Genomic DNA, 27,700 nt, shown 5'->3' on the forward strand with positions numbered 1-27,700 from the left:
TTTGAAAGTCAGATTGCGTTGCGCTAAAAATATTGTGTGTCAGTTTAAGCACAATCTTGTACAATTTTTCAAAGGGGACGTTTCACTGTCTGTTAAGAGCGCTTTTCCTTAGCAACGGGAAGACGAATCAAGTCGAAATTTATGTCAAGTACTAACGTCAACCGTCCCTTGTCGATGCAATAAATATCAGCTTCTAAGTCAATGCAGTCGAATCATACGGACATTTGTGTCACGTATTCTAGTACTCGCAATCTCGCTCGTCAAAATCTATAGGTTAGTTCCCGTTCTCCCAGAATCAAGAAAGTTGGCAAAAAACAAGGTTTCACTGCATAACTAAAGGATAAAAAATCAGAAAATTGTTAATTTGTAATTGTATCAGACGGAATATGACTTCAAATTCAAAAGTAAAACATTCTTGAAAGTCTTGCTATTCCCAGGACTGATATCTTGCCGGTATCAATGATAACAGACAAAAGTCGTCGAGATTCTCAATTCTAGTGGATGGGTAAATTGTCTGTATACACAATCAAGTTTGTACCGAACCCTGAGAGCACGAATCCCATTCTCACCTGGGCAATTTACAAGTACTGCAACTCACTGAGAAAGGTAGCCTTACGAATTTGCTTGAGGAGTTTGAAATATATGTGCATAAAAACAAATCACCACAAAATGTCCTCAATAAACAAACCGAGTTAGCCAATGCAGCCTTTCTTCAAAATTTCATTCACCTGCTTTCCAATTTAAAGTAAAAAATAAAAAAGTCCATTTTTATAATATTTCTAATATTTATATATGCACATCCATCCCAACCTATTTGCTGCAAATATATACACAGAACAGAGTGTATTATACAGTTTTCGGTGCTGAAAGATGTTAAGCAACCTTCACTGCATCGTAATGGCTCGGATTCTTCGTTGTAAGTAACCGAAACATCTTCCATTTAATAATAATAATTTGATTACATCTCTTAAAATCGTCGTGAGGCGCAATTACAATTAAAAAGACGTTGTCTCACATCTTGTTTTGCTTGTAGGGCATCACCACCCCAAGGAAGTTTCGTCAGGTGGGGAAACAAAATACGAAATCTACATCTACATCTACATTTACATCTACATGGATACTGTGCAAATCACATTTAAGTGCCTGGCAGAGGGTTCATTGAACCACGTTCACAATTCTCTATTATTCTAATCTCGTATAGCGCGAGGAAAGAATGAACACCTATATCTTTCCGTACGAGCTCTGATTTCCCTTATTTTATCGTGGTGATCGTTCCTCCCTATGTAGGTAGGTGTCACCAAAATATTTTCGCATTCGGAGGAGAAAGTTGGTGATTGGAATTTCGTGAGAAGATTCCGTCGCAACGAAAAACGCCATTCTTTTAGTGATGTCTAGCCCAAATCTTGTATCATTTCTGAGAGACTCTCTCCCATATTTCACGATAATACAAAACGTGCTGCCCTTCTTTGAACTTTTTCGATGTACTCTGTCTGTCCTGTCTGGTAAGGATCCCACACCACGCAGCAGTATTCGAAAAGACGACGGACAAGTGTAGTGTAGGCAGTCTCCAAGTGTCATGCCAATAAAACGGAGTCTTTGGTTAGCCTTCCCCACAACATTTTCTATGTGTTCCATCCCATTTAAGTTGTTCGTGATTGTGCCAATAAAACGGAGTCTTTGGTTAGCCTTCCCCACAACATTTTCTGTGTGTTCCATCCAATTAAAGTTGTTCGTGATTGTATAATACCTAAGTATTTAGTTGAATTTACGGCTTTTAGATTAGACTGATTTATCGTGTAACCGAAGTTTAATGAATTCCTTTTAGCACTCATGTGGATGACCTCACACTTTTCGTTATTTCGGATTAACTGTCAATTTTTGAACCATTCAGATATCTTTTCTAAATCTTTTTGCAATTTGTTTTGATCTTCTGATGACTTTATTAGTAGATAAACGACAGCGTCACCTGCAAACAACTTAAAACGGCTGCCCTGATTGTCTCCCAAATCGCTTATTTTGTTAAGGAACAGCAAAGGGCCTATAACACTACCTTGGGGAACGTCAGAAATCAATTCTGTTTTACTCGATGACTTTCCTTCAACTACTACGAACTGTGACCTCTCTGACGGGAAATCACAAATCCAGTCACATAACTGAGAAGATATTCCATAAGCACGAATTTCACTATGAGCCGCTTGTGTGGTACCATGTCAAAAGCCTTACGGAAATCCAGAAATACGGAATCGATCTGAAATTCCTTGTCAATAGCACTCAACACTTCATGTGAATAAATAGCTAGTTGTGTTTCACAGGAACGATGTTTTCTAAACCCATGTTGACTGCGTGTTAGTAGACCGTTTTCTTCGAGGTAATTCATAATGTTCCAACATAGTATGTGCTCCAGAATCCTGCTGCATATCGACGTTAACTATATGAGCCTGTAATTTTAATGTAAAACGTGAACTAGCCGTCTGAAGATGAACCTAGCGGTTCGAAACCGGTAACGGCGCTGTTTAAATAAATAAATAGTATTGTAAAATGTGGCAGGTTGCTGTAATTTTCCGTGTGAGGGTCAACCTATACAATTTTTTTTTAATTTTTGACCCTAATGTGCCTTGAGGTCCCTTAGGACAGATGTAAGGCTGCAGAAACAGTAATCCACACATAACTGTCATTGTTGTATATGAATGTGTCATAGCACTCATCATCTACACAACGGACTCTGCCCGTTTTCTCCTGACCGTCAACCGTATAAATGGTTTGCTTGCAATTCTTTCTCGACTCCTGACTGATTGGCTTAGACACAGCAAATGTGGGGATAACAGCAAGCTTTGTCTTTACATCGGCTGCAAGTTAATGGCTTCTGCCGTACTTGGAATGAATTATGTTGTTTTGCGCTTACCTTTACTTTTGAGTCTGTTTAACCAGGGCGACGAAGAGTAAATCAGATAATGTTCACCTGAGTTGCGATTCGGAGGTCACAGTCTCCCAGATCTCCATTGGTAACAGGCATTGCTCTCACGAAGAGCTCAAAAACACTCTTCTAAAGAACTGTTGTTCATTGTTCATGTCATTTATTCAAGCTTAGTCGTATGTGTTGCGTGTTAATGGGGGTAACGGGACTTTGTAGCTGCGCTGTGCAGTGCATCTTTCGGATGGTTTTTCTTTCACAGTATTCTTTCTTTTCATTTATGTGCGTAATTATTAATAAGTTTTTTCCCATTTATATAGTACACTGTCACATTTTATGAACTAAAACCGTTTTTGCACACCGCTTGTCAGTGCGTGTTAAATACAATGTAAGTAATTCAGTTTCATCTCCGTTGTTAACACTTATGCTATCGCAAAAGCAACTGGTAATTATTACAGATATTAAGGGTGTTGCAAAATTGAGTGAACAGTAACTGTGGACAATTGTTTTACGGAAAATAAAACGAAAACTAAAATTTAAAAAAATATTTGTAGTGTGTCTTAGCAGCTAAAATTTTGACACTTTCTTTTTTTCGGTCTATTTCTGCCATACAAAAATGTTCAGGGCATGTTCGACATGTCGCGTTGGATAATTCCCTTGATAGTTGCGCATGGATATTGAATGTGCTCGATAGGTATCACAGAAAGTAGTTTGGGTCAGTGTATGCACTCGAGTGAAATATGAAAGTGTATTGACGTAGTTCCATTACTATTCAATTTTTTGCGTAAAGTACTGTTGAGAGGTTAAACCTTGCACACTCGTTGCTTACTAGATTCTTTAGCGATTCTGTGAGCAGAAAGGAAGGTTATTTTCGCGATCGTGCACGAATTCTGATTCAGTGAAATACAGTTGTCGATGATGATGGTCTCTGAAAAATCGTAGTGAACTAGTGCAGTTATCATTTTTCAGTTCTGCAACGTTTTTGCGAGGAGGAATTTTCACCGGGCAAGCGGAGTAACCTTTTAAGCGAATGTTATAATGTTATACTGAAGGTTATGACGTAAAACTCGCCATTGTTCTATTAATTCTGCGCCCTCGCGAAAAGTGTATTTCCAAAACCTCTGAACAACTCAGACGTAGGTTTATGCACTAAAATAGACTGTTATAATACGTTCGTGGAAAATCCGTTTCTGTGCAAAGTGATGTAGTTTGTGCTGCTGGGGAAAAATTAAAATATCAGCCACGGGTAAAGCAACGGGTCGCGTAAGTGAGTCGGACTAAAACGTTAACCGCATCGTGGGCAACAAGAACGGCGTGGCTGACGTCAGGGTGGTTACTTCATGTCGTCGCGAAGCAGCACGACCCGAGGCACGAAAGCAACAACATAGCAGAAGGCGGAACTGCTGCAGCTCGGCCTATTTGCTTCACATCCTAGCCACGAACTCATTGTGGCTTACCTTACCAGAAAAACCACTTTAAAACTATTTGTGGTGTCACCGCCAGACACAACACTTGCTAGGTGGTAGCCTTTAAATCGGCCGCGGTCCGTTAGTATACGTCGGACCCGCGTGTCGCCACTATCAGTGATTGCAGACCGAGCACCGCCACACGGCAGGTCTGGTCTAGAGAGACTCCCTAGCACTCGCCCCAGTTGTACAACCGACTTTGCTAGCAATGGTTCACTGCCTACATACGCTCTCATTTGCAGAGACGACAGTTTAGCATAGCCTTCAGCTACGTCTCTTGCTACGACCTAGCAAGGCGCCATATTCAGTTACTATGTCTTCTGAACAGATAATATTGTGACTCATGTACCGTCAAGAGCGACGTTCATCATTAATGGATTAAAGCTAAGTATCAAACTAATTACGTCCGCTTCTGAATTCTAATTCCTCGTCATGTTCCAGACCTCACGTCAGTATAGTTCTTCACTCCTCACGCCTGCCTTCGTGAGCTAAAGCGCGTGCATTTCGGCCTCCACTAGTAACACGGTGTTGGCTCTTCTGCCAACACAACACTATTAACATCAGGAATTAGAGAGAAAATGCAGAATTATATAGAAATAGCGGAAGAAGAGCAAGAATTCAGGATAATTAGCAGTGCAATAGATGATATTTTAACTTTAAGACAGATTGTGGAGATGAGATGGAGAGTTAGATAACCCAGATTACCTGTGCTTCGTTAACTTGTTAAAAACCTTTGATAGGATTATAAAAACGGATATAACTCAAAATTTAATCGACAAGAGAGTACAAATTGTTTAGTGAAATTATAGAAGATAGATACAGCTAACTAAATCAAAACACACGAATGATTCATACATGAAGTCGTACTAGAATTAGACAAGGAGACTCATTAAGTCGATTCCTTTCAACTTAATAATAGACTATACCAGTGATTACGTATAAAATGGGAGATAAAGACGTAAATATTGTATGTTATTTTGATGATGTTTTAATGATAGAAAATAGTGAGGGTAATTTACAAAGGTTATTTTACGAATAAAACAGCTAATCAATATAATATGGAAATCTCATAAGTAAAAAAAGTAAAAAAAAAATCGAAGCGTACGATGTAAGTTAGAAGTAGATGGTGTGTCAACTGAACAAGAGAAGAATTTTGGTCATCTAGGTACTGTTATTACCAGCTATAAAACCATGGAAGTGAAAAATCAAATTGCCTGAAAAGTACTGTACGGAGAAACAATTCTATGACAATGTAAAGGAAAATAAAAATAGATGGAATAATGGTGCGTTCTGTTTTGACATACGCACCAGTAACTGGAGCAGAAACGAAAAGTATAAAACAAAAGTAACTGCAGTGGAAATGAATGTACGAAGATGGATTCAAGGAATAACAACGTGGGACACAAAAAACAGAATGTGTGTTTGGAATATAAAATATAAATAAACGGATGAAACAGAAAAAGATATGGGAACGACCATGAGGAAAGGATGGACCCCACAAGACTAGTTAAAATTTGTAAAAATGGACGAACGCAAGGGAAACAACTAACTTTACTACCAGCCAAGACATAGGACAGCAGTTGGTCCAGTACGCCCACGGAATGAGTCAGACAAACAGCGGTAGCTCTAGTCAGAAGGGGAAGAAGAAGAAGAAGAAAAGGAGGTGACTAGAATAGATCGAGTACGCACCAAGCTAGTGTAAATAACTATCGTCTTTAGTCAAGGTATCGCAGTCTCCGAACACCAGGTGTGAGGATTCAAATGGCTCTGAGCACTATGGGACGTAACTTCTAGCCGGCCGGAGTGGCGGTGCGGTTCTAGGCGCTACAGTCTGGAACCGAGCGACCTCTACGGTCGCAGGTTCGAACCCTGCCTCGGGCATGGATGTTTGTGATGTCCTTAGGTTAGTTAGGTTTAATTAGTTCTAAGTTCTAGGCGACTGATGACCTCAGAAGTTAAGTCGCATAGTGCTCAGAGCCACTTAACTTCTGAGGTCATCAGTCCCCTAGAACTTAGAACTACTTAAATCTAACTAACCTAAGGACATCACACACATCCATCCCCGAGACGGGATTGGAACCTGCGACCGTAGCGGTAGCGCGGTTCCGGACTGTAGCGCCTAGAACCGCTCGGCCACTCCGGCCTGCAGGTGTGAGGAGGCTACCTGTAGTAGTCCACTAGCCAACCAATTACCCTTCTCGGATTCTACTGCTGCCAGCTGTGGCATTGCCGTTGGTGTTAAGTCCGATGCTGTGGACTTGGCTCACTAAAAACGTTGGGGCATCTGGGGGCTTCCTTCACCTGCTGCGGCCTTCTGTTCTCGAGGTTTCTGGTTCCAGTTCAGCCAGATGCAGGCGCTTGCCGCGCCATCGCCTGTATGGAAAAACTTACCTATGCCAGCCTCCGCTCTCGAAACATTTTGCTGTGGGGTCAATACCGTCATCGTGCACGCCTTGGCTGTCCTATCCTGTGGCTTCTTTGTTCTTTGGGTCTAACCGCCCCGTTGACCCAGAGTTACTGTGCTGATGTGTTAGCAGCCTTTCCAAGCCGTGGCGTCTGCATGCTCTCGCGCCTTCCTCGAGTGAGTCCAAGATGTTTACCTCCTGTGGGTGCCGTCATCCTGAGGCAACGACGTGGTAGATGTACCATGCGTGAAGTGAACGGTTTCCCAGCGTTGTTCCTCCGGCGCCTCATAGGGCATCTAACGGGCGTCCACCCCCCACGGCAACCCATGTCTCAGGTGGCAGTACTCTGACATCGTGAACGCAATCTACTTAGTCCAAAAACCATCATAGCGACCGATCAACGCCGCCGACAATCAGCAGATGGATGTCTGCAAACTATGATAATATTTGTGTGATACGTTTTATATGAAATTAGAGTTACTCCCCTTTACATACATAACCCGTTACACGATCGTAAGCTATAACTTTAGGAAATGTCTTCTGGATGATGACATCATGTTCTAAAATGTATATTAACGGATGTATTATTGTACAGATCGACATTCTTGTTAAGTGAGCTTAATTAGTGGCCGAAACATTGGTAAATGTAACAGTTTCGCAATGTCATTCCTGAAAAAACTTTTTTTCAATAAAATGACATTTTAAACATTTCGTATTAACCAAGTGGGATAAAAAATTCAGTTTTCATTCACTCTTTGTTGTTTGCTGTCTTTTCCAATACACTACCTTCTTATCCTCTTGTCTTTTCATTTTTGTTGTCCGTATTGTTCCTGATTTATAATTTTTTTGTGGATTGAAACACGTACAAATTATTTCACGCATAAAAAAGTTTACTTTCTGTGATTTCCAATTCTATGATGTAGTTTATTCCTAGTTATTTTCTTGTTCCCGTAATCCATGCTGTTGTGGACTTCCTACTCCGTAAATAAATAAATATTTGTTCTATTGTCCCCTTCGCATTCATTCAAGAGTGATGCACAAAGCAGATTAACTTTCAGTTTGCTATTACTTCAGATACGTTCTGTATGTTTCTGATAGTATTTTCATTTTTAACCATATGTAATTTATCATTTTACGGTTTTGAAATCCACAGATTAGTTACATAGTAGAAATATTTTAAAAATTTGCTTAAAGGACTATTACAATCGTGTGAAAAACTTCTGGCAGTCGCATTAGCTATTAATAGTTCCTTTACTACAGGATCGCATTCGACCGGTTTCGCGATGATTTTATCGAATCCTCTCATCTATAAAAAGGGCGCTTTCAAGTCACTCATTTATGGGATCCATACCACTTATCCCTCAGATGAAGCCTATAACCAAGAACTGAACGCTGTTAAGTGCATTGCTTATGTTAACGGCTACAGGCCTGATTTTGTTATTAACATTAACAAGGACATCCAAAAGAAAGTTGACATCATTTTTTCTTCTGCCTGGTGACGAATTACTCTCTCACTGTTAAAACAGTTTACGAAAGCCAACTTTCCATAGGACGTCCTACTACGGGAAAATTTCCGAAAAAATAGGTGAACAGTTAAAAGGTGAAGACTTTTTCCTAACCTTTTTTATTTCTAAAGTATTGGTTTCAAATTCTGTCATAAGAGCAGTACAATGTCAACAAATTTAGTTGTATAGTATCTGTTTCTTCTTTTCTGATAATTGTACCGTCCACTACTCTGGCCAAGCAGGATGTATTTTTCGAATTCGGTTTGAGATACATTTGAGCGTCAAGGGTTCTAAATCTACGGTTACCACACAACTGCGCGAAACTGAACATACTGTTTCCGATCCGGCCATTAATTTAAGAATTTTATGTAATGATGATGATTCGGTTTATTGGGCGCTCAACGGCGTGGTTATCAGCGCCCGTACAGATTCGCAGTATTTTCACTGTCCAGTCTCGCCAATTCCTGAATGATGATCAAATGTAAACACAAACACCCGGGCTGTGGAAACGGGAATCGAATCCGGGACCCCGAGATTCAGGGGCAGCAACGCCAGCCACTAGACCACGAGCTGCGGACCTTATGCAACGGTAACAAAGGAAATATCGTTACATGTTCTGGGGAATGTCCATTTTTTATACTTCTTAAAACTGTAAGTAGGCTGTTTAGTTTTTTATATTGGTAACGCCAGGTAGCGCTCTGATGAAAATCACTGACTGTGCTGTGTGCAGTCTGTGGCTAGTTTGCATTGTTGTCTGCCATTGTAGTGTTGGGCAGCTGGATGTGAACAGCGCGTAGCGTTCCGCAGTTGGAGGTGAGCCGCCAGCAGTGGTGGATGTGGGGAAAGAAATGGCGAAGTTTTGAAATTTGTAAGACTGGATGTCATGAACTGCTATATATATTATTACTTTTGATGATATTAAGGTAAATACATTGTTTGTTCTCTATTAAAATCTTTCATTTGCTGACTATCCCTATCAGTAGTTAGTGCCTTCCGTAGTTTGAATCTTTTATTTAGCTGGCAGTAATGGCGCACGCTGTATTGCAGTAGTTCGAGTAACCAAGATTTTTGAGAGGTAAGCGATTTGTGAAACGTATAGGTTAATGTTAGTAAGGGCCATTTTTTTGTAGGGATTTTTGAAAGTCAGATTGCGTTGCGCTAAAAATATTGTGTGTCAGTTTAAGCACAATCGTATATAATTTTGCTATGGGGAAGTTTCATATGTCGACCCTTAGCCGAGGATACCTCACTGGAATCTTCTGATTTTTTTCTTGCAGTTTGTGTAATTAGTGTAGCTTTTGTTTATTGCTAGCGCGTAATTATAGAGAGAATTTCCTTTGTAGTTGTAGTTTTTCATTGTTGTACAGTAAAACAGTTGTGGCATGCATGTAGATTTGCAGCAAGTATTTCGCAGCTGCGCTTGCAATTAACGAGATATTATTTTCAGTGCTATGCTAATGTGTTTTCTTATTTTTGCTCTTCAAATTGTGCTTTTCTGTGTTATCGTGTGAAATATTGTGACAATAATGGCGTGTGAAAAACGTAATACTAGGCTCCAAAGTAAACTGAGAAACGACACTGAAGACGAAAGCAGTGTGTTAGCGCCACCGAGTAATGAATTAACTAATGTTCAAAGTAGTAATTTGGTAATTGTACATAGGGAAATGGAGCGGGCTGCAAACAATGGTGTAGACAGTGAAACAATTAGTGAACAGGGAAACATTATCGATCGATCGGTCGGCAACAGCTTGCCTCAGGAATCCGAAATGACAGGACGCAATCTTGCAAATACTGTAGATTCAGGTTTTGCGTCCTCACTGTTTTCTCAAATAAGTCAAGACACATTTTCTGCTTTTCAAACTGCGAATATTGCCGGTTCAAATGCATTGCCGAATAGCACTGAGGAACATGTTTCAGACACCAGTGCATTGTTATTGCAATTAATGCAACAAATAGGACAAAAGCTTCAAACGTTAGACACAATAGAACAAAATCTTCAAAAGTTAGACACAATGGAACAAAATTTTCAAAAGTTAGACACAATGGAACAAAATCAGAGACAAACACAGCAAAAGCTTCAAAAGTTAGACACCACACTTGAACAAACACGTGAAGATTTAACTACTGAGTTACATAACATTGAATCGAAATGTCAAAAAGTCTGTAATGACGTAAAAACACAGATTTGTGAGCATTTTCAACCTACTTTTTCGTGGCATGAAAATGCATTACAGAATCACGAAGCAGCCATAAAAGAACTGCAAACTATTGTTCATCAAAATCATGAGACCTTGCAAGCTAAAATTGACTCAGTTGCATCTACCAATTCGGTTACGCAACTTGCAAAAACTCAAGAAAACTTAAATGACACAGTAGATACTCTGAAAATTGGTTCAGAAAGACACATGGAGGAAATTAGTTCATTATCAGAGAAAGTAGTTGAACTTTCGGATCAGCTAAATAATTTATCTACGAAGGTAGATGATAATCTGAATGACACAAAACCGGTAGTCTTTAATGACACAGAGGAGTATGAACAAATTAAGACATTCAAACAATATCAGAATCAAATTAATACGCAACACAAAAGAGAAATCCGGGAAGTACAAGATCAGTTGGCACAAGTAACACAAAAATTACATATTTCAGAGGACACTCGCGCTCCAACACGGGGAGAGGGACTTACAAATACGGAAAAGCCACAAAATAATAACACAGGGCATTTCGGAAATTATGAAAGAAATTGGTAAGGTGCACCGAATTTTGAGATGGAAGCGCCGACACGACGTAACAATGACCGATATGCTACTCGCCGACTCGATGATTTTGACTACAAGCTGTTCATGACTACACGTAAATTCAAAACATTTAAGAATTCTGAGAACGACATTCATCCACAAGCATGGCTTCATCAATTCTCTGATTGTTTTCCTACCAACTGGTCATTAGAGCACAGATTAGAATTTATGTGTGGCTACTTAGAGAATGAACCAGCTGTAAGAATGCAATCGGTCATTCATGATTGTCACAGTGAAGGAGAATTTTATCATGCCTTTCTCTCAGCATATTGGTCTCAAGCTACACAAGACCGAGTAAAACATAGCATCATCATGATGAAACGCTTTGAACAATCTGAATTTTCCAGTTTTGTCACATATTTTGAAGACATGTTGCATAAGAATCAATATCTTTCAAACCCACACAGCCCTTCAGAACTCATCCGCATTTGCTTAATCAAATTGCCTGAACATTTACGACATATTATTTTAGCAGGACGTTGCAAAGACGACATTTAAGCTTTTCAGGGACTGTTACAAGAACTGGAAATTGACACTGACAATCGCGGAAATCGCGGAACGCGAAAACAGGAACACAACAATTACAGGTCACATCCGTCGCAACTCCGCGACCAAATAAATAATAACTGGACACGACAAGGCTATTCTCACAACACAAATCGTGACCAAAACAGACACCATCCGTATGACAACCGTTGGCAGAATAATAGTTACAGAGAAAGATCGCTTTTCCATAGTAACGAATGTGACAGAGACAACCATAGAAACAGACAATATGGGAACCAAAATAATTATTATCAAGGGAGACAGAATAACTTCAGACACAACGGTCCACCATGCAGTTACTATTCTGGGGGAAATTCTCCACCACATGACCGACCAACAAGAAACTATGTAAACTACCGACAAAACGACAGACCTGAATTCCATCAGAACTGGCAAGCTTCAAACAGGGCAGGGCCTTCTCGTCAAGGTGAATTTGTTAAAGTTAGGTCTCCTAATCCCAATAACGACGCGCGCCAACAAAGGAACAGACAATGACTCGCACCGCAGGCAGCCGCGTGCGCCGGCTGGCTCAGAGAAAAATAACATAGACGCTTACCTTGAGAAAAATTTTAGCATTCCTCCCCAACGTATACCGCATGATAATTCCGTTCAAGTTGAATCTCTGCATACTAGGAAGAGTAAAGGTTTACACCACATTTCACATGTAAAACCGTTTATTGAAAGATAATCTGCTTTTTAACTTTGTCTTTGCCATATAACTTTTCACTTTACATTGCTAGTATGCTTTGTCAGACTTAGAATCTGTTAACATGCAACAATGTTTGAAGTTAAATATCCAGTCATGAACCAAGAGAACTTATTTAAACAGAAATTACGAATGCATTATTATTGTGAACAGACGACACAGTGTTATTGTGTGTGTACATTCTTGCTTGTTAGTTGCACGATTACGTAACGTCTATAAGGCTCACATGCTTAGAACATTTACCAGTACTGCTAATGAGATTTTAATGCAACATTTTGGTTTACTTGAAAATACATTCTGAATTTAAAGTACTTTCTGTGAGATACCAGATGACACAGTGGTTAGTTTATGTGACAGCTACACGATTTTATCACGACGCTACTAATGAGTGACAATTTACAATGTTGCTTTTGCGGTGTTTCTGTTTCATATCTGCACAGTTTTTCTGAATTATTCTGGAAAGTAAAACATGTTTTAGTAGTAACTTTTGTGGTATAGCTACAATGTGACAGCCTTTTTCGTAACACAACAATACGTTACAGTATAGTACTTTCTTGATCACGATAATGTACGTAATAACTACGATATCTATACGCATAGCATTTCACTTTTGTTTATCATGAGGTAAATACATTGACTTCTGAAGCACTTAGTTTTTGGAGGACAATAACTACGACACTTCCACAGAGATTATTTTACAGCAAGATGCACATTTAGCGCTACAGGACACGTATTTGAGTGATTAATTTTGTACTTAAATCATTTATTTTTAAAGGTATTTGAAGTACAATGATACAAAGGTTTTCTATGATACATTTCATTCCATTGCTGTAATCTGTAACACCTGAGGGTATAATTACATTAATCCTCAGGGGTGTACACGTTTACTTTGTGTACCATGTGTTTGGCAAGCACAAGGAGCCCTAGCTAATATGGTATTTGCTTACACAACTTTACATATCGGTACCATATTTCTCTAACACACAAATTACACAGCTATCTGATCATTTAACTGAGAGATAAACATTTTTTTTTTACTACATCAGTGACACATGTTTACGCAATTACGCAGTTGGGTAACTTCACACTTATGAAATTGTATTTTGTCTGTAGTTTGTGAACTATTCATATTTTTTGGAACCATTGTGATACTATGAGAGCTTTGAATGATATATTTGGTAAGGGAGCATGATTTTTAATGTACGTTTGAGGTAGATGACACTACTGAAATGAGCAGAGAATTTTTTTAGGTTTTGACATTATTGCAGAAAGCTATGCCTTTTTTGAGATTTGGCTGAGGTTTTATGATGTTATGATGACGATGTATATTATGCTGTTGCCGTATGTTTATGATAAATAAGCTGATGCTGTATGAGGAATTTGATTATGCTACATATTTATTATGACGAAATATTGAAGAAGTGTCGACGAATATCTATATGTGTAATAAAGCAAGGAATAATGAGTAGTGGTTAGGGACTCTGACTTGTGAAAAAGTATGTTGGAAACCAAGAATCGTACTTTAAGAGTTATGAAATGTGTCTAAATGCGTGAATGTATCACCATGCCGACGAATATTTTTTGGACACTGTTATATTTATAGGATTTTGTTTCTACAGATTTGCAATGCAAATTCTCGAACTGTGAAATTTTTATATGAGACTGTCACAGTAGTGCAAACTGGTGTGGTAAATATTTCGGTAAGAAAGCCAAGTGACCTTGACGTAATGCGTCTTGAGTGGCCAGCTGCGTCAGACGCCTGGAGAAAAAGCCATTAGTGTGTGCCTTTTCAGAGGCACAGGTAAAAAAAGGGGAGGCCATTATCCTCGCTATTGACATTTCTTTGTAGAAAGCATCGCAAATACGACACACTCAAACTTGAAAACATATGATTATACTGTGGAGCTCTTAATCTATGATATTTACTGAAATGCCTAATGAAATGATGAGAAACATTTTACCTTTATTGTCTTTCTAGTTGAGAGATTCTTTTGCCTTTGGAGACGCCATTTGCCTAGACTATATAAGAGAATGAGTTGCGGTGAATTGGAAGAAATGCATTGAGAAGTTTTACGAAAAAAGTACAGAAAGCAGGTATAGATAGCACTTTTTGAAATAATGAAGAACAAAGGGAGATCTCCAAGAAGTAAAGAAAGTTTTGTTTGCAAGATACTGCAGTAAAACAAACCCTGTCCTTTCCCTTTCTGTTATTCCGCTATGTGTTTGTGTACTCTTGTATATTTGTGTCCTACCTGTCCTTCTTTGTTTATCTGATGAGAGTTACATTGTAGAATTTTTCTGATAATATGTTATTTACTTTGAAAATATGTTTAGACATTATTTATTCTGTTTTGTTGCACATATGTGAAGGTGATGTTTCAAAAGTTATTCTGTTCTTTATGTGTGTACTCATGTCATAATTCCTGTAACACTGATGTATCTGTTTATTTATATTCTTTTGTAAAGCCTGTACTACTACAGAGTTATCTGTATTGTTATGTTCTTTAATGATGTATTTTGTTCCTTTGTAATTGTATTCTTATGTTATAAAATTGTAATTGACACCAGTTCATCATATTATTTACTTGTAAGTTCCAATTCGCTGTACACGTTTCTGTTGGTCTAGTATATGGACAATATGTGAGAAGTAGGGACTGTTAGTGTTTGCACGTGTGTTAATAATTCAGCAAGGGACTGGATAACAGCATTGCTGGTTCTAAGGACAATTCGGAAAACTTTGTGAGTGCACAAGTGGTGGTTATGGACTTGCTATATTATCCGCAAGACTCTTCAATGGTGATTGTGCACCTGCACAGTCACAACAGATGGCTGCTGGCCATCTCTACAAGGACTACAGTGGGTCTGAATCTTTGATGACCCACCAATACCATTATTTCTGGAAGGACTACAGTGGGTCTACACCTTTGCTGACTCACCAGTACCATTATTTCTACAAGGACTGCAGTGGGTCTGCACCTCTGGTGGCCCACCAATACCACAATCTCTACCAGGACTACAGTGGGTCTGCTCTGTGATGACCTACCTACCAATAGTCTTCAAAACTTCGAATGACTCTGTTGTGGGATTGCTCTGTTGTGGCCCATTACCTGTCTGCATGTCGAGAGTCAGCATTGTCTTTCCGTTGGAAGGACAACACTACTTCTTCAAGACTGCATGGAAATCCACTACCTCTGTGTGCATTTTCTTTTACTGCTCAGACTTTGAGAAAAACACTGCAATTTTACTGTGATGAATGATCAGGACTATCTTTATGGACTGTGAGAAAATTTTAGCTTTTGACCAACATTGTATCAATACGTGTGTGCATTTGATCTCTTTGTTATTGTAGTTACGAAAAATTTTTTCAAATCTGTATTGGCCAGCGCCCAAAACAATTTGCAAAATTTTTTGTGTGGAGCATGGGGGCTACGTAAGTAGGCTGTTCAGGTTTTTATATTGGTAACGCTAGGTAGCGCTCTGATGAAAATCACTGGCTGTGCTGTGTGCAGTCTGTGGCTAGTTTGCATTGTTGTCTGCCATTGTAGCGTTGGGCAGCTGGATGTGAACAGTGCATAGCGTTGCGCAGTTGGAGGTGAGCCGCAAGCAGTGGTGGATGTGGGGAAAGAAACGGCGGAGTTTTGAAATTTGTAAGACTGGATGTCATGAACTGCTATATATATTATTACTTTTGATGATATTAAGGTAAATACATTGTTTGTTCTCTATTAAATTCTTTCATTTGCTAACTATCCCCATCAGTAGTTAGTGCCTTCCGTAGTTCGAATCTTTTATTTAGCTGGCAGTAGTGGCGCTCTCTGTATTGCAGTAGTTCGAGTAACCAAGATTTTTGTGAGGTAAGCGATTTGTGAAACGTATAGGTTAATGTTAGTCAGGGCCAATATTTGGTAGGGATTTTTGAAAGTCAGATTGCGTTGCGCTAAAAATATTGTGTGTCAGTTTAAGCACAGTCGTATATATTTTTTCTAAGGGGACGTTTCAAAACAATTTCCCGCCTATAGCCTAAATGACCAGTTGGAGCTCAGACATCGTGGCATACTCTCAAATTTCGATTGCCTGTGCCCTCCCCTATCTTTCAATTTCCCACCACAAGGTCTTACATAACGTATCGTTTATCCTCTTTATTTTGAATGTTGGTTTTTGCAGTTTATGATCCCTTTGTCGTCCACCTCTGTGTATTTGCACTACCTTCACTGAAGAGCCACCTGTCTAATATCGCTTAGGGCCCCGGCGAGCACGCTGAATTGTAGCAATACGACGTTGCATGGACTTGACTAATGTCTGAAGTAGTGCTGGAAGGAACTGACGCACTTAATCCTGCAGGACTATCCATAAACCTGTGAGATTACGAGGGGGTGGAGATCTCTTCTGAACAGCACGTTGCAAGGCATCACAAATATGCTCAATAATGTTCATGTTTGGGGGTTTGGTGGCCGGAAGTGTTTTAACTCAGAAGAGTGATCCTGGAGCCACTCTGTAGTAATTCTGGACTTGTGGGGTATCGCATTATCCTGCTGGAATTGCCCAAATTGCCCAATTGCACAATGGACGTGAATGAATGAGGGTGATCAGACAGGATGCTTACTGACCTGTCACCTGTCAGAGTCGTATCTAGACGTATCAGGGGCCCCATATCACTGCAAATGCACTTGCCCCACACCATCACAGAGCCTCCATCAGCTTCAACAGCCCCCTGCTGACATGAAGGGACCACGGATTTACACATTCATCCGCTTCATACAATTTGAAATGAGACTCGTCCGTCCAGGAAGCATGTTTTCAGTCATCAACAGTCCATTGTCGGTGTTAACCGGCACAGGCGAGGGGTAGAGTTTTGTGTCGTGTCGTTCATGAAGGGTACACGGGAAGGTCTTCGCCTCCGAAAGCCCATATCGATGATGTTTCTTTGAATGGTTAGGACGCTGACACTTGTTGATGGCCAGTATTGAAATCTTCAGTAATTTGTGGAAGGATTGTTCTTCTGTGAGATAGAGCGATTCTCTTCAGTCGTCGTTGGTCCCATTCTTGCAGGATCTTTTTCCGACCAAACGATGTCAGAAATTTGATGTTTTACCGGATTCCTGATATTCACGGTACACTCGTGCAATGCTCGTACGGGAAAATCTCCACTTCATCGTTACCTCGGAGATGCTGTGTCCCATCACTCGCGCGCCGAATATAGCACCATGTTCAAATTCACTTAAATCTTGATAACCTGCCGTTGTAGCAGCAGTAACCGATCCAACAATTGCGCCAGACACTTGCTCGTCTCATTTATTAGTTGCCGACCGCAGCGGCGTATTCTGCCCGTTTACATATCTCTGTATTTGAATACGCCTGCGTGTACTAGTTTCTTTGCCGCTTAAGTGTACGTCTAGTCCTAATGATTATGGAACGGTCACTTGTCACCATTTAATTGTTCCCCTAGTGGATTTTGTTACAATTTTCTCCATTTTTATCGGGCACTATGTAATTTTATCCCACTCTTGTTTTGCTACGGGTAGTTTGAGTTCTCCTTGAGACTCCTTCTATGTAAATGGGCTACTTGTACTACTCATGTGTTCCCTTGCTCAGTAACTCCTTTATGCGTCTTTGTTATATTACTCTCTGTCTTTATCCTCTTTATTTTGTAACGCTTCCCTGCTTTCGTGATCCTTCCTTCTCTATCGTTGAACCATTTAGCGGCACATTTCCGTACTTCTCGTTGGCCACTTCTCTCGCGCATAGTGTGCGTCGGCAGTTTCAGTAACAGTTGGGCTGTTTGGTGGCCTGGCCTTAGTACTTCACGAATAGTCACGCCTCCCCCATTGGCGTTTGCGGTCATCTGTTGATTTTTCATCACTGGTGAATATTTATATTTTTGTATCCAGACGTGGGTTCATTCCGTAGGCCTACAGTTTCCTTCCGTTCTTATTCGAACTCCTTTACGAGTCCGAAAGGCCGTACCTGCCGACCGTATTGCTCATATACATCTACTTGAGTCTGTTACTCATTCGAATTTTAGAATATTTCATTTTGGAACCATCCAATGTAAACCGGTCTGACAATTCGAACTCCATCCGAAGGTTGGGAGACCGCGTATCTATGGCCCGATGTTAAACTAATTATGTGCTATTTGTTGCCCTATCTATCTGGTTTAATTGCCTCATTACTCACCATTATTATACATTTTAATTTAACTCATTTTTTCATAAATTTATACACCAGAGGATGCGATTAAATCATAGCGAAAACGGTCTCGTATGATCCTGAAATAAAGGAACTATTAACAGCTAATGCGATTACCAGAATGTTTTTAGAAGATTTTAATAGTTTTGAGAGAAATTTAAATATTTCAATTTGAGGCTTGTTTTGTACAATTTATTTTTCTAATAACGCGTCTTTAAAGTACTATACATTCAATCCTAAACCACTGTAAAGCAGTCACATGAATATAAATATTCTAGTTTTAGGACTGTAATGTAGTGCTCTAGTTTTGCATTTATGGAGATGTATTTCTTGTTGTATATATATCTCGTTATTCCGTTCGCATGTTGCAAACTCATACATCTATTGAAAATTTCGCTAGTACGTTCCGCTATATAGATCTCTAAGATAGTCAGATTTATCCTTTTTCATCATTGTTACAACGCTCTTTGTTTAACGTTATTCCTGTTGCGAATATGTCGGACAAGGAAATGTTCAGCCTTTCATGAACTGTCTGTTCCTGTTTCTACGGACGTACACAAAGAGCTTAGTTAAGTTGGGATTACAGGGGGAACTTCAGCCATATCCTTCCATCAAGAATTAAGAAACATTATGTTTTTCCTTTTCTTGGAAAAGTGTCGTTTATTCTTACACCGTGTACTCTTGGTCAAACCAAGAAGAAAATTTCCTACAGTGGGATGTCTGGAAACCAAAACCCGATGTGATGTACGCCGTTTGACTTGGGACGAATACTGTGCACCATTCGGTGATGAATGCCTTCTTACTGTTGCAGTACATTGCGCTTGTCTGAATGGCTAAATTACCAGCGTTATTGGAGAACATTGCCCTTGCGGAAAGACGATTGTGGTTGAGGCACGATGTGGGGCCACTCCATTTTCTACGGATGGTGAGACACTGGCCTAACACACTGCAACGTTTCACTTGCAATGGACTGGTCGAGAAGGTCCGGTAGTTTGGCCTCTTCCTTCACCGTTCGATTTATGGCTTTGGGGACATCCAAAGGCATTGATGTACGCCCAACCCATTGACAACGTGCAGACGTTATAGGACCGTGTGACTAGTGCGTGTGACGCAACCCGAATCGAGCTAAGCGCTTTTGGAAGAGTGCGTTATTCACTGCGAAGACGGCCTGAAGGATGTATCAGGATGCTTGGTAACCACATGCAGTACTGCCTGTAGTATCTGCTTCTAGGAAACAGATAGATGGGTACGAGAATACAGATTGACCCTATCTCAATAGGTATTGGTTTCCGAGCATATAACTATGGGAAATTTCGACCAATATTATACAGGAATATCTGACATGTTTTTTAACACTCTGTATTTTTACAATTCAGAAACGTTGGTTAACACTACTCCATTAGAACATTCGTCCATTTCTAGCGTTTCCGCATCGGAATGTTTAATCACGATATGACATTCATTTGATTGGATAAGTATATTATACTACGCTAAACCTTGAACTCTCGACCCTGGAAGTATAGGCACATCTGCCTGGAGAATACCTTGCGAGTTACTGTTTGAATGAGTCAGTCTTGACGATTGAAAGTTCTTAACAGTAAAATCAAGTGCCTTTGTGTTGTACTGTGTTGGGGGCAACATTGTCCCAAATATAAGCCTAGTAGGAAATAGAGGAAAATGGAAAGTGACTGGATGAGCAATAAATCGTCGATACCCTTACGAACGAGATGTATCTGTATTGGATAGGCAGATATTCAGAGACAAACAGTAGTACAAACGAATAATATCAGGTGTGACTAAAAATTGTTTCATAGAAAACAGTTGGGCGGAACATAAGTTGAGTGAGGAAGAGGGGTAATTTACTGTCACTGAAACAAGGATATGGTTCAAGTGGCTCTTAGCACTATGGGACTTACCATCTGAGGTCATCAGTCCCATAGACTGAGAACTACTTAAACCTAACTAACCTAAGGACATCACACACATCCATGCCCGAGGCAGGATTCGAGGCTGCGACCGTAGCAGCGCTGTTCCGGAATGAAGCGCCTAGAACCGCTCGGCCACAGCGGCCGGCAACAAGGAAATAATCAGGTAAGATATGGCCCGTAATGTTTCGGTTTGGTATTATCAGCAAAAGAAAATTCTACACACATTATATAAAAAGTGCTCCTATTAACAATAAGAATCACGTGGTTTACGTAGATGGGACTCCACATCGTTTTAACCCCATTGAACGAGGCGTTCATCACTGACTTCGAATTATGGCAGATGTTTCATAATTATGTACTGACATCTTTTGTGAGAACGAAAATCTCTTTCCTGGCTACCGTCCTGAATTCTGCAAAAGCAGATCTTTTGAACCTCAGTTCGGACGGTTCGTCCATGAGATCTAGATGACAGCAGATGAAGGCGCTCAGGTTGACTCTTGATTTTCGAAGGGACACGATTTCAGTGGTCACTTGGTAAATAAAATGCAAGTTTATGAAATGTCTGCCCAGGTTTTTGAGTGGATTTCGGACTTCATAGTAGAAAGAGCTCCAGACATTTGCTCTGATTAATGACATTAATGTGACAACCCGTCAGAAATTTGAATAACCGTCACTTTTCAGCGCGGACCGCTGCGGTACGTTCAGGGAGGGAGTCAATGAGTTTCTGGGAGCACTGTCAGGAATGCGGAGTCATGCTGATTCGAGTATGGTGGCCAGGTGCGCTAGGTTTCTATGTTGAGTATCCAAGGCATCAACAGCCCAATCGACGTGGTCCCACAGATTATCTGTTGGGTCTAATCCGGGATTTTGGTGACCAGAGGAGTACGGGTAATTTATCCTGGTGCACTTCGAACCGCGCAAATACACTGAGAGCTGTGTGACACGATGAATTGTGCTGCTGGTGGACGTAGTCGTGACGAGGAAAAATAAACTGCATGTAGGGGTGGATGTGGTCCACAGGGATAGATGCATACATGTACTGATCCATTATGCCATCCAGAATGATGGGATCACTCAGGGAATGCTACGAAAACAGTCCCCAGACCATAATGCTCTCTCATACATCTGGACCCGTTCAACGATTTTCGCACGTTGTTTGCTTTCATATGTTTCACGTAGTATACGCCAATGGCCATCTCTCCTATTGAGCATAAAATGTTTAAATGGTTCTAAGCACTATGGGACTTAACATCTGAGGTCATCAGTCTGCTAGACTTAGAACTATGTAAACCTGACTAACCTAAGGACATCACATACATCCATGCCCGAGGCAGGATTCGCACCTGCGACCGTAGCAGCAACGTAGTTCCAGACTGAACCGCTCGGCCACAGCGGCCGATATAAAATGTGATACATCTGAAGAGCCACCTGTTGCCATCAGTTTATGTTCCCTTTGACACCCCATCCACGTATGTAGGCTACTTGTGCTGCCTATGTTTTGTATTACGACTAGGAAACGGTTACTCATCTCCACGTAATATCTTACCCTAATGAGATTTTACGTTACTAATGTTTAATCACATGAAGTTTTTGTATAGTACTTTTGATTTTATCTTAGCGGCTGCTGCCGTGTCCTCAGTAATTGCTTTCCGCGTGTTTGTTATAGTACTCTATGTCTTCCTTCTCTTTATTTTGCGCTATTGGTAAACAAATTCCAACCTTCTTCATCGGTGAACAGCAATCAGTATGGGTGCATGAACAGGCGCCTGGTGAGGAAAAAAAAATTGGAAATCTGTGGTAAGGTCTTATGGGACCAAACTACTGAGATCATCGGTCCCTAGGCTTACGCACTACTTAATCTAATTTCAACTAACTTATGCTAAGGACAACGCACACATCCATGTCCGAGGGAGGACTTGAACCTCCGACGATGGGAGCCTCGCGAACCGTGACAAGTCGCCGCATACCGCACGGCTACTCCGCACGGCCCCCTGTTACGGAGGAAAGGAGGCCCATAAGCAGTAACTACCGCTTAAAGGTCGTTGTGGTGACACTGTTGGTAGCCCCGTAGTTCATCTGCGTGGTCAGCGGCACAACAGTTGCACGTCCATTCTGCCATACACATCTCTGAAACGACAACCCTGTCATCTATGGCCTTTGGTGCACCACAGTTGCCTCGGTACCCATTTTGGATAGCGCCAATTTGCCACGTACATTATTCGGCGGCATGCGAGCAGCTTACAGACTTCATCGTTTCGGAAATACATCCACCCTTGGCCCGAAAGCCAATGATCGTCACGTTTTTGACGTCAGATAAATCGCCCCGTTTCCGCATCACGACAACGACTGCACTGCTTCCGCGCTCCACCTCCCTACCCACGCTTTTTATACCCTCTACTGCTAGTGCTGCCACTACTCAACTATGATTCGTTATTGGACGTGAGAGGACCGTGTTATCTCTGTCCATGGCATACAGTGCCAGTTGCAGGTTGCCTGTCTAACGGATTCCAGCTGCAAGAGAACTTGAATTCTCAATACTTCGCTTATTTACGGGCAGAATTTAAAAATTTAAAATGCAGTTTTTACTTATAAAGTGATATGATTATATGTTAAAGATTTCACAAGGTAACGCAGGAATTGGGGTTAGAAACTGTGTGTATGTCTAGAGGCAGTGTAACTCATCGCACTTAAATACTCAGTAATCTTCCAGTATTTGGGAACGAGAACGTGCAGTAACTTGCAGCAGACTTAAAAATAAATTTCAAGTCTTTGAGAAACTTTTTCTCGCAGACACCCTCCAAAAAATTATGAAAGGAGAGAGGTTGTCGTATACGGCATTTTCGTTGTTCGTGAAGGAAAAGTGCTGCATCAGGCATGACTATTCAGTTTATTACTTCTTTCTACCAAATCTGTTAGCAACAATCTTAGACAGTGATAACGTAGATTTTCCCGCCGTATCAAATACTCATAATATTCACGGGTTTGCAGCCGGGTTCCATCGTCCTGACGACAACACAATATTTCGGCGGACCATCTGGACGCCATCTTCAGGTGAGATTGAGTGCACAATCACGCCGGAACCGAAGAGAGCTCAGATTCGGCAGCTCCTTTATACCGCGGGTACTGGCCGTGACGCGTGCGCGAGCAACGGAAGAGCTGCCCTCTGTGAGGCGAAGAATAGCAAGAGCGCCAGAGATGAAAACTGTCAAAAGTGAGGAATCGCAAAATTAAAATGCAACCGGTCGGACACCAGACCGTTGTTGTTTTATCTGTGATAAAATAGGATTTCACATCTTTCTTAAAAGAAAACCTTTATCTCTTTAATAATATCATCACATAGGCGTATTTCAATTGATTCTTTCAATACGCAATCCCAGTAGCGGGAACCTAGGCAAAAATTCACATCTCATTATACGACATATTGTGCCCTTCATTAAGACAGTGTTCAGCAACGGCTGATTTTTCCGGCTGGTGCAGACGTGTATGCCGTTGATGTTCAACACATCACTTTGAACTGTACGAATGGTCTGTCCAATGTTGGCCTTTCCGTAGTGACAGGGAATCTTGTATACCCCAGGATTCCTCACTGCGGAAAACAACCAGCAGTGGTCCAGCCAACCAGCAGCAGCGGTCCAGCCAACCAGCCAGCAGAGGTCCAGTCAGCCAGCAGCAGCAGACCAGCCAGCCAACAGCAGCGGTCCAGCCAGCCAGCCAGCAGCAGTGGTCCGGCCAGCCAGCCAGCCAGCCAGCAGTAGCGGTCCAGCCAGCCAGCAGCAGTGGTCCAGCCAGCAAGCAGCAGCAGTCCAGCCAGCCAGCAGCAGTGGTCCAGCCAGCCAGCCAGCAGCAGTGGTATAGCCAGCCAGCCAGCCAGCCAGCAGTAGTAGTCCAGCCAACCAGCAGCAGCGGTCCAGCCAGCCAGCCAGCAGCAGTGGTCCAGCTAGCCAGCCAGCCAGCTAGCAGTAGCGGTCCAGCCAGCCAGCAGCAGTGGTCTGGCCAACCAGCAGCAGCAGTCCAGCCAGCCAGCAGCAGTGGTCCAGCCAGCCAGCATCAGCGGTCCAGCCAGCCAGCAGCAGTGGTCCAGCCAGCCAGGCAACAGCAGTGGTCCGGCCAGCCAGCTAGCCAGCCAGCAGTAGTGTTCCAACCAGCCAGCAGCAGCGGTCTAGCCAGCCAGCAGCAGCGGTCCAGGCGGCCAGCAGCAATGCTCCAGCCAGCCAACCAGCAGTGCTCCAGCCAGCCAGCAGCAGCGGTCCAGCCAGCCAGCAGCAGCGGTCTAGCCAACCAGCAGCAGCGGTCCAGCCAGCCAGCAGCAGTGGTCCAGCCAGCCAGCAACAGCGGTCCAGCCAGCCAGCAGCAGCGGTCCAGCCAGCCAGCCAGCAGCAGTGGTCTGGCCAGCCAGCAGCAGCGGTCCAGCCAGCCAGCAGCAGCGGTCCAGCCAGCCAGCCAGCCAGCTAGCAGTAGCTGTCCAGCCAGCCAACAGTAGTGGTCCAGCCATCCAGCAGCAGCGGTCCAGGCGGCCAGCAGCAATGCTCCAGCCAGCCAACCAGCAGTGGTCCAGCCAGCCAGCAGCAGCGGTCCAGCCAGCCGGCAGCAGCGGTCTAGCCAACCAGCAGCAGCGGTCCAGCCAGCCAGCAGCAGTGATCCAGCCAGCCAGCAACAGCGGTCCAGCCTGCCAGCAGCAGCGGTCCAGCCAGCCAGCCAGCAGCAGTGGTCCAGCCAGCCAGCAGCAGCGGTCCAGCCAGCCAGTAGCAGCGGTCCAGCCAGCCAGCCAGCAGCACTGGTCCAGCCAGCCAGCCAGCCAGCCAGCTAGCAGTAGCTGTCCAGCGAGCCAACAGCAGTGGTCTGGCCAGCCAGCAGCAGCGGTGGAGCCAGCCAGCCAGCAGCAGTGGTCTGGCCAGCCATCCATCCAGCCAGCTAGCAGTAGCTGTCCAGCCAGCCAACAGTAGTGGTCTGGCCAGCCAGCAGCAGCGGTCCAGCCAGCCAGCAGCAGCGGTCCAGCTGGCCAGCAGCAGAGATCCAGCCAGCCAGCAGCAGTGGTCCAGCCAGCCAGCAGCAGTGGTCCAGCCAGCCAGCAGCAGCAGTCCAACCAGCCAGCAGCTGCGGTCCAGCCAACCAGCCAGCAGAGGTCCAGTCAGCCAGCAACAGCGGTCCAGCCAGCCAGCCAGCAGCAGTGGTCCGGCCAGCCAGCCAACCAGCCAGCAGTAGCAGTCCAGCCAGCCAGCAGCAGTGGTCCAGCCAGCAAGCAGCAGCGGTCCAGCCAGCCAGCAGCAGTGGTCCAGCCAGCCAGCCAGCAGCAGTGGTCTGGCCAGCCAGCCAGCCAGCAGTAGTAGTCCAGCCAACCAGCAGCAGCGGTCCAGCCAGCCAGCCAGCAGCAGTGGTCCAGCTAGCCAGCCAGCCAGCTCGCAGTAGCGGTCCAGCCAGCCAGCAGCAGTGGTCTGGCCAACCAGCACCAGCAGTCCAGCCAGCCAGCAGCAGTGGTGCAGCCAGCCATCATCAGCAGTCCAGCAGCCAGCGGCAGTAGTCCAGCCTGCGAGCAGCAGCGGTCCAGGCGGCCAGCAGCAATGCTCCAGCCAGCCAACCAGCAGTGGTCCAGCCAGCCAGCAACCGCGGTCCAGCCAGCCAGCAGCAGCGATCCAGCCAGCCAGCCAGCAGCAGTGGTCCGGCCAGCCAGCAGCAGCAGTCCAGCCAGCCAGCAGCAGCGGTCCAGGCGGCCAACAGCAATGCTCCAGCCAGCCAACCAGCAGTGGTCCAGCCAGCCAGCAGCAGCGGTCCAGCCAGCCAGCAGCAGCAGTCCAGCCAACCAGCAGCAGCAGTCCAGCCATCCAGCAGCAGTGGTCCAGCCAGCCAGCAACAGCGGTCCAGCCAGCCAGCAGCAGCGGTCCAGCCAGCCAGCCAGCAGCAGTGGTACGGCCAGCCAGCAGCAGCGGTCCAGCCAGCCAGCAGCAGTAGTGCAGCCAGCCAGCCAGCAGCACTGGTCCGGCCAGCCAGCCAGCCAGCCAGCTAGCAGTAGCTGTCCAGCCAGCCAGCAGCAGTGGTCTGGCCAGCCAGCAGCAGCGGTCCAGCCAGCCAGCCAGCAGCAGTGGTCTGGCCAACCAGCCAGCCAGCCAGCTAGCAGTAGCTGTCTAGCCAGCCAACAGTAGTGGTCTGGCCAGCCAGCAGCAGTGGCCAGCCAGCCAGCAGCAGTGGTCCAGCCAGCCAGCAGTAGCGGTCCAGCCAGCCAGCAGCAGCAGTCCAGCTGGCCAGCAGAAGAGATCCAGCCAGCCAGCAGCACTGGTCCAGCCAGCCAGCAGCAGTGGTCCAGTCAGCCAGCAGCAGCAGTCCAGCCAGCCAGCAGCAATGGTCCAGCCAGCCAGCAGCAGAGGTCCAGCCAGCCAGCAGCAGCAGTCCAGCCAGCCAGCCAGCAGCAGTGGTCCGGCCAGCCAGCCAGCCAGCCAGCCAGCCAGCCAGCCAGCGGTAGCGGTCCATCCAGGCAGCAGCAGTGGTCCAGCGAGCCAGCAGCAGCGGTCCAGCCAGCCAGCAGCAGCGGTCCAGCCAGCCAGCAGATGTGGTCCAACCAGCAAACCAGCAGTGGTCCAGCCAGCCAGCCAGGATTCAGCAGTTCAGCCAGCCAGCCGGTAGTGATCCAGCCAGCCAGCCAGCAGCAGTGGTCCAGCCAACCAGCAGCAGCGGTCCAGCCAGCCAGCAGCAGCGGTCCAGGCAGCCAGCCAGCAGCAGTGGTCCGGCTAGCCAGCCAGCAGTTGCGTTCCAGCCAGCCAGCAGCAGTGGTCTGGGCAGCCAGCAGCAGCGGTCCTGCCAGCCAGCAGCAGTGGTCCAGCCTGGCAGCAGCAGCTGTCCAGCCAGCCAGCAGCAGTGGTCCAGCCAGCCAGCAGCAGTGGTCCAGCCAACCAGCAGCATCGGTCCAGCTAGCCAGCAGCAGCGGTCCAGCCAGCCAGCAGCAGCAGTGCAGCCAGCAGCAGCTGTCCAGCAGCGGTGGTAGCAGTAGCAGCAGCAGCAGCAGCAGTCGCCCCAGCCCTGTCTGCGGCAGCATTAGCTGCGGTGTTCCTGCCAGCAGTCGGCAGCGCCAGCAGCGTGGGACTTTGGTCCTCGTCTCCATCCGTCTTCGTCCGTCTTCATCCGTTGTTGTCTCTCTTCATCCGTCCCCGGTTTTCCTCTCTCGTTTTCGTCCTCTACTTAGTTCGCCCTTGTCGTTATGTCCATCCCCGCCCACACCACCACTACCACTACGACCACCACCGCAATAGTTTATACCATC

General features: G+C 44.1%; 1 protein-coding gene across 1 annotated transcript; it reads left to right on the top strand.

Moving 5' to 3' along the window:
* Positions 1-24,974: 24,974 nt before the first annotated feature.
* LOC126484848 (fibrous sheath CABYR-binding protein-like) lies at positions 24,975-27,424 on the top strand. The gene is given in 4 exon segments (XM_050108444.1): positions 24,975-25,336; positions 25,411-26,422; positions 26,605-26,862; positions 26,918-27,424. Coding segments are annotated over 4 exon segments (2,139 nt in total).
* The last annotated feature ends 276 nt before the right edge of the window (positions 27,425-27,700 follow it).

The sequence above is a fragment of the Schistocerca serialis genome, chromosome 6 (assembly GCF_023864345.2).
Source record: "Schistocerca serialis cubense isolate TAMUIC-IGC-003099 chromosome 6, iqSchSeri2.2, whole genome shotgun sequence".
Taxonomy (NCBI): Eukaryota; Metazoa; Arthropoda; class Insecta; order Orthoptera; family Acrididae; genus Schistocerca; species Schistocerca serialis.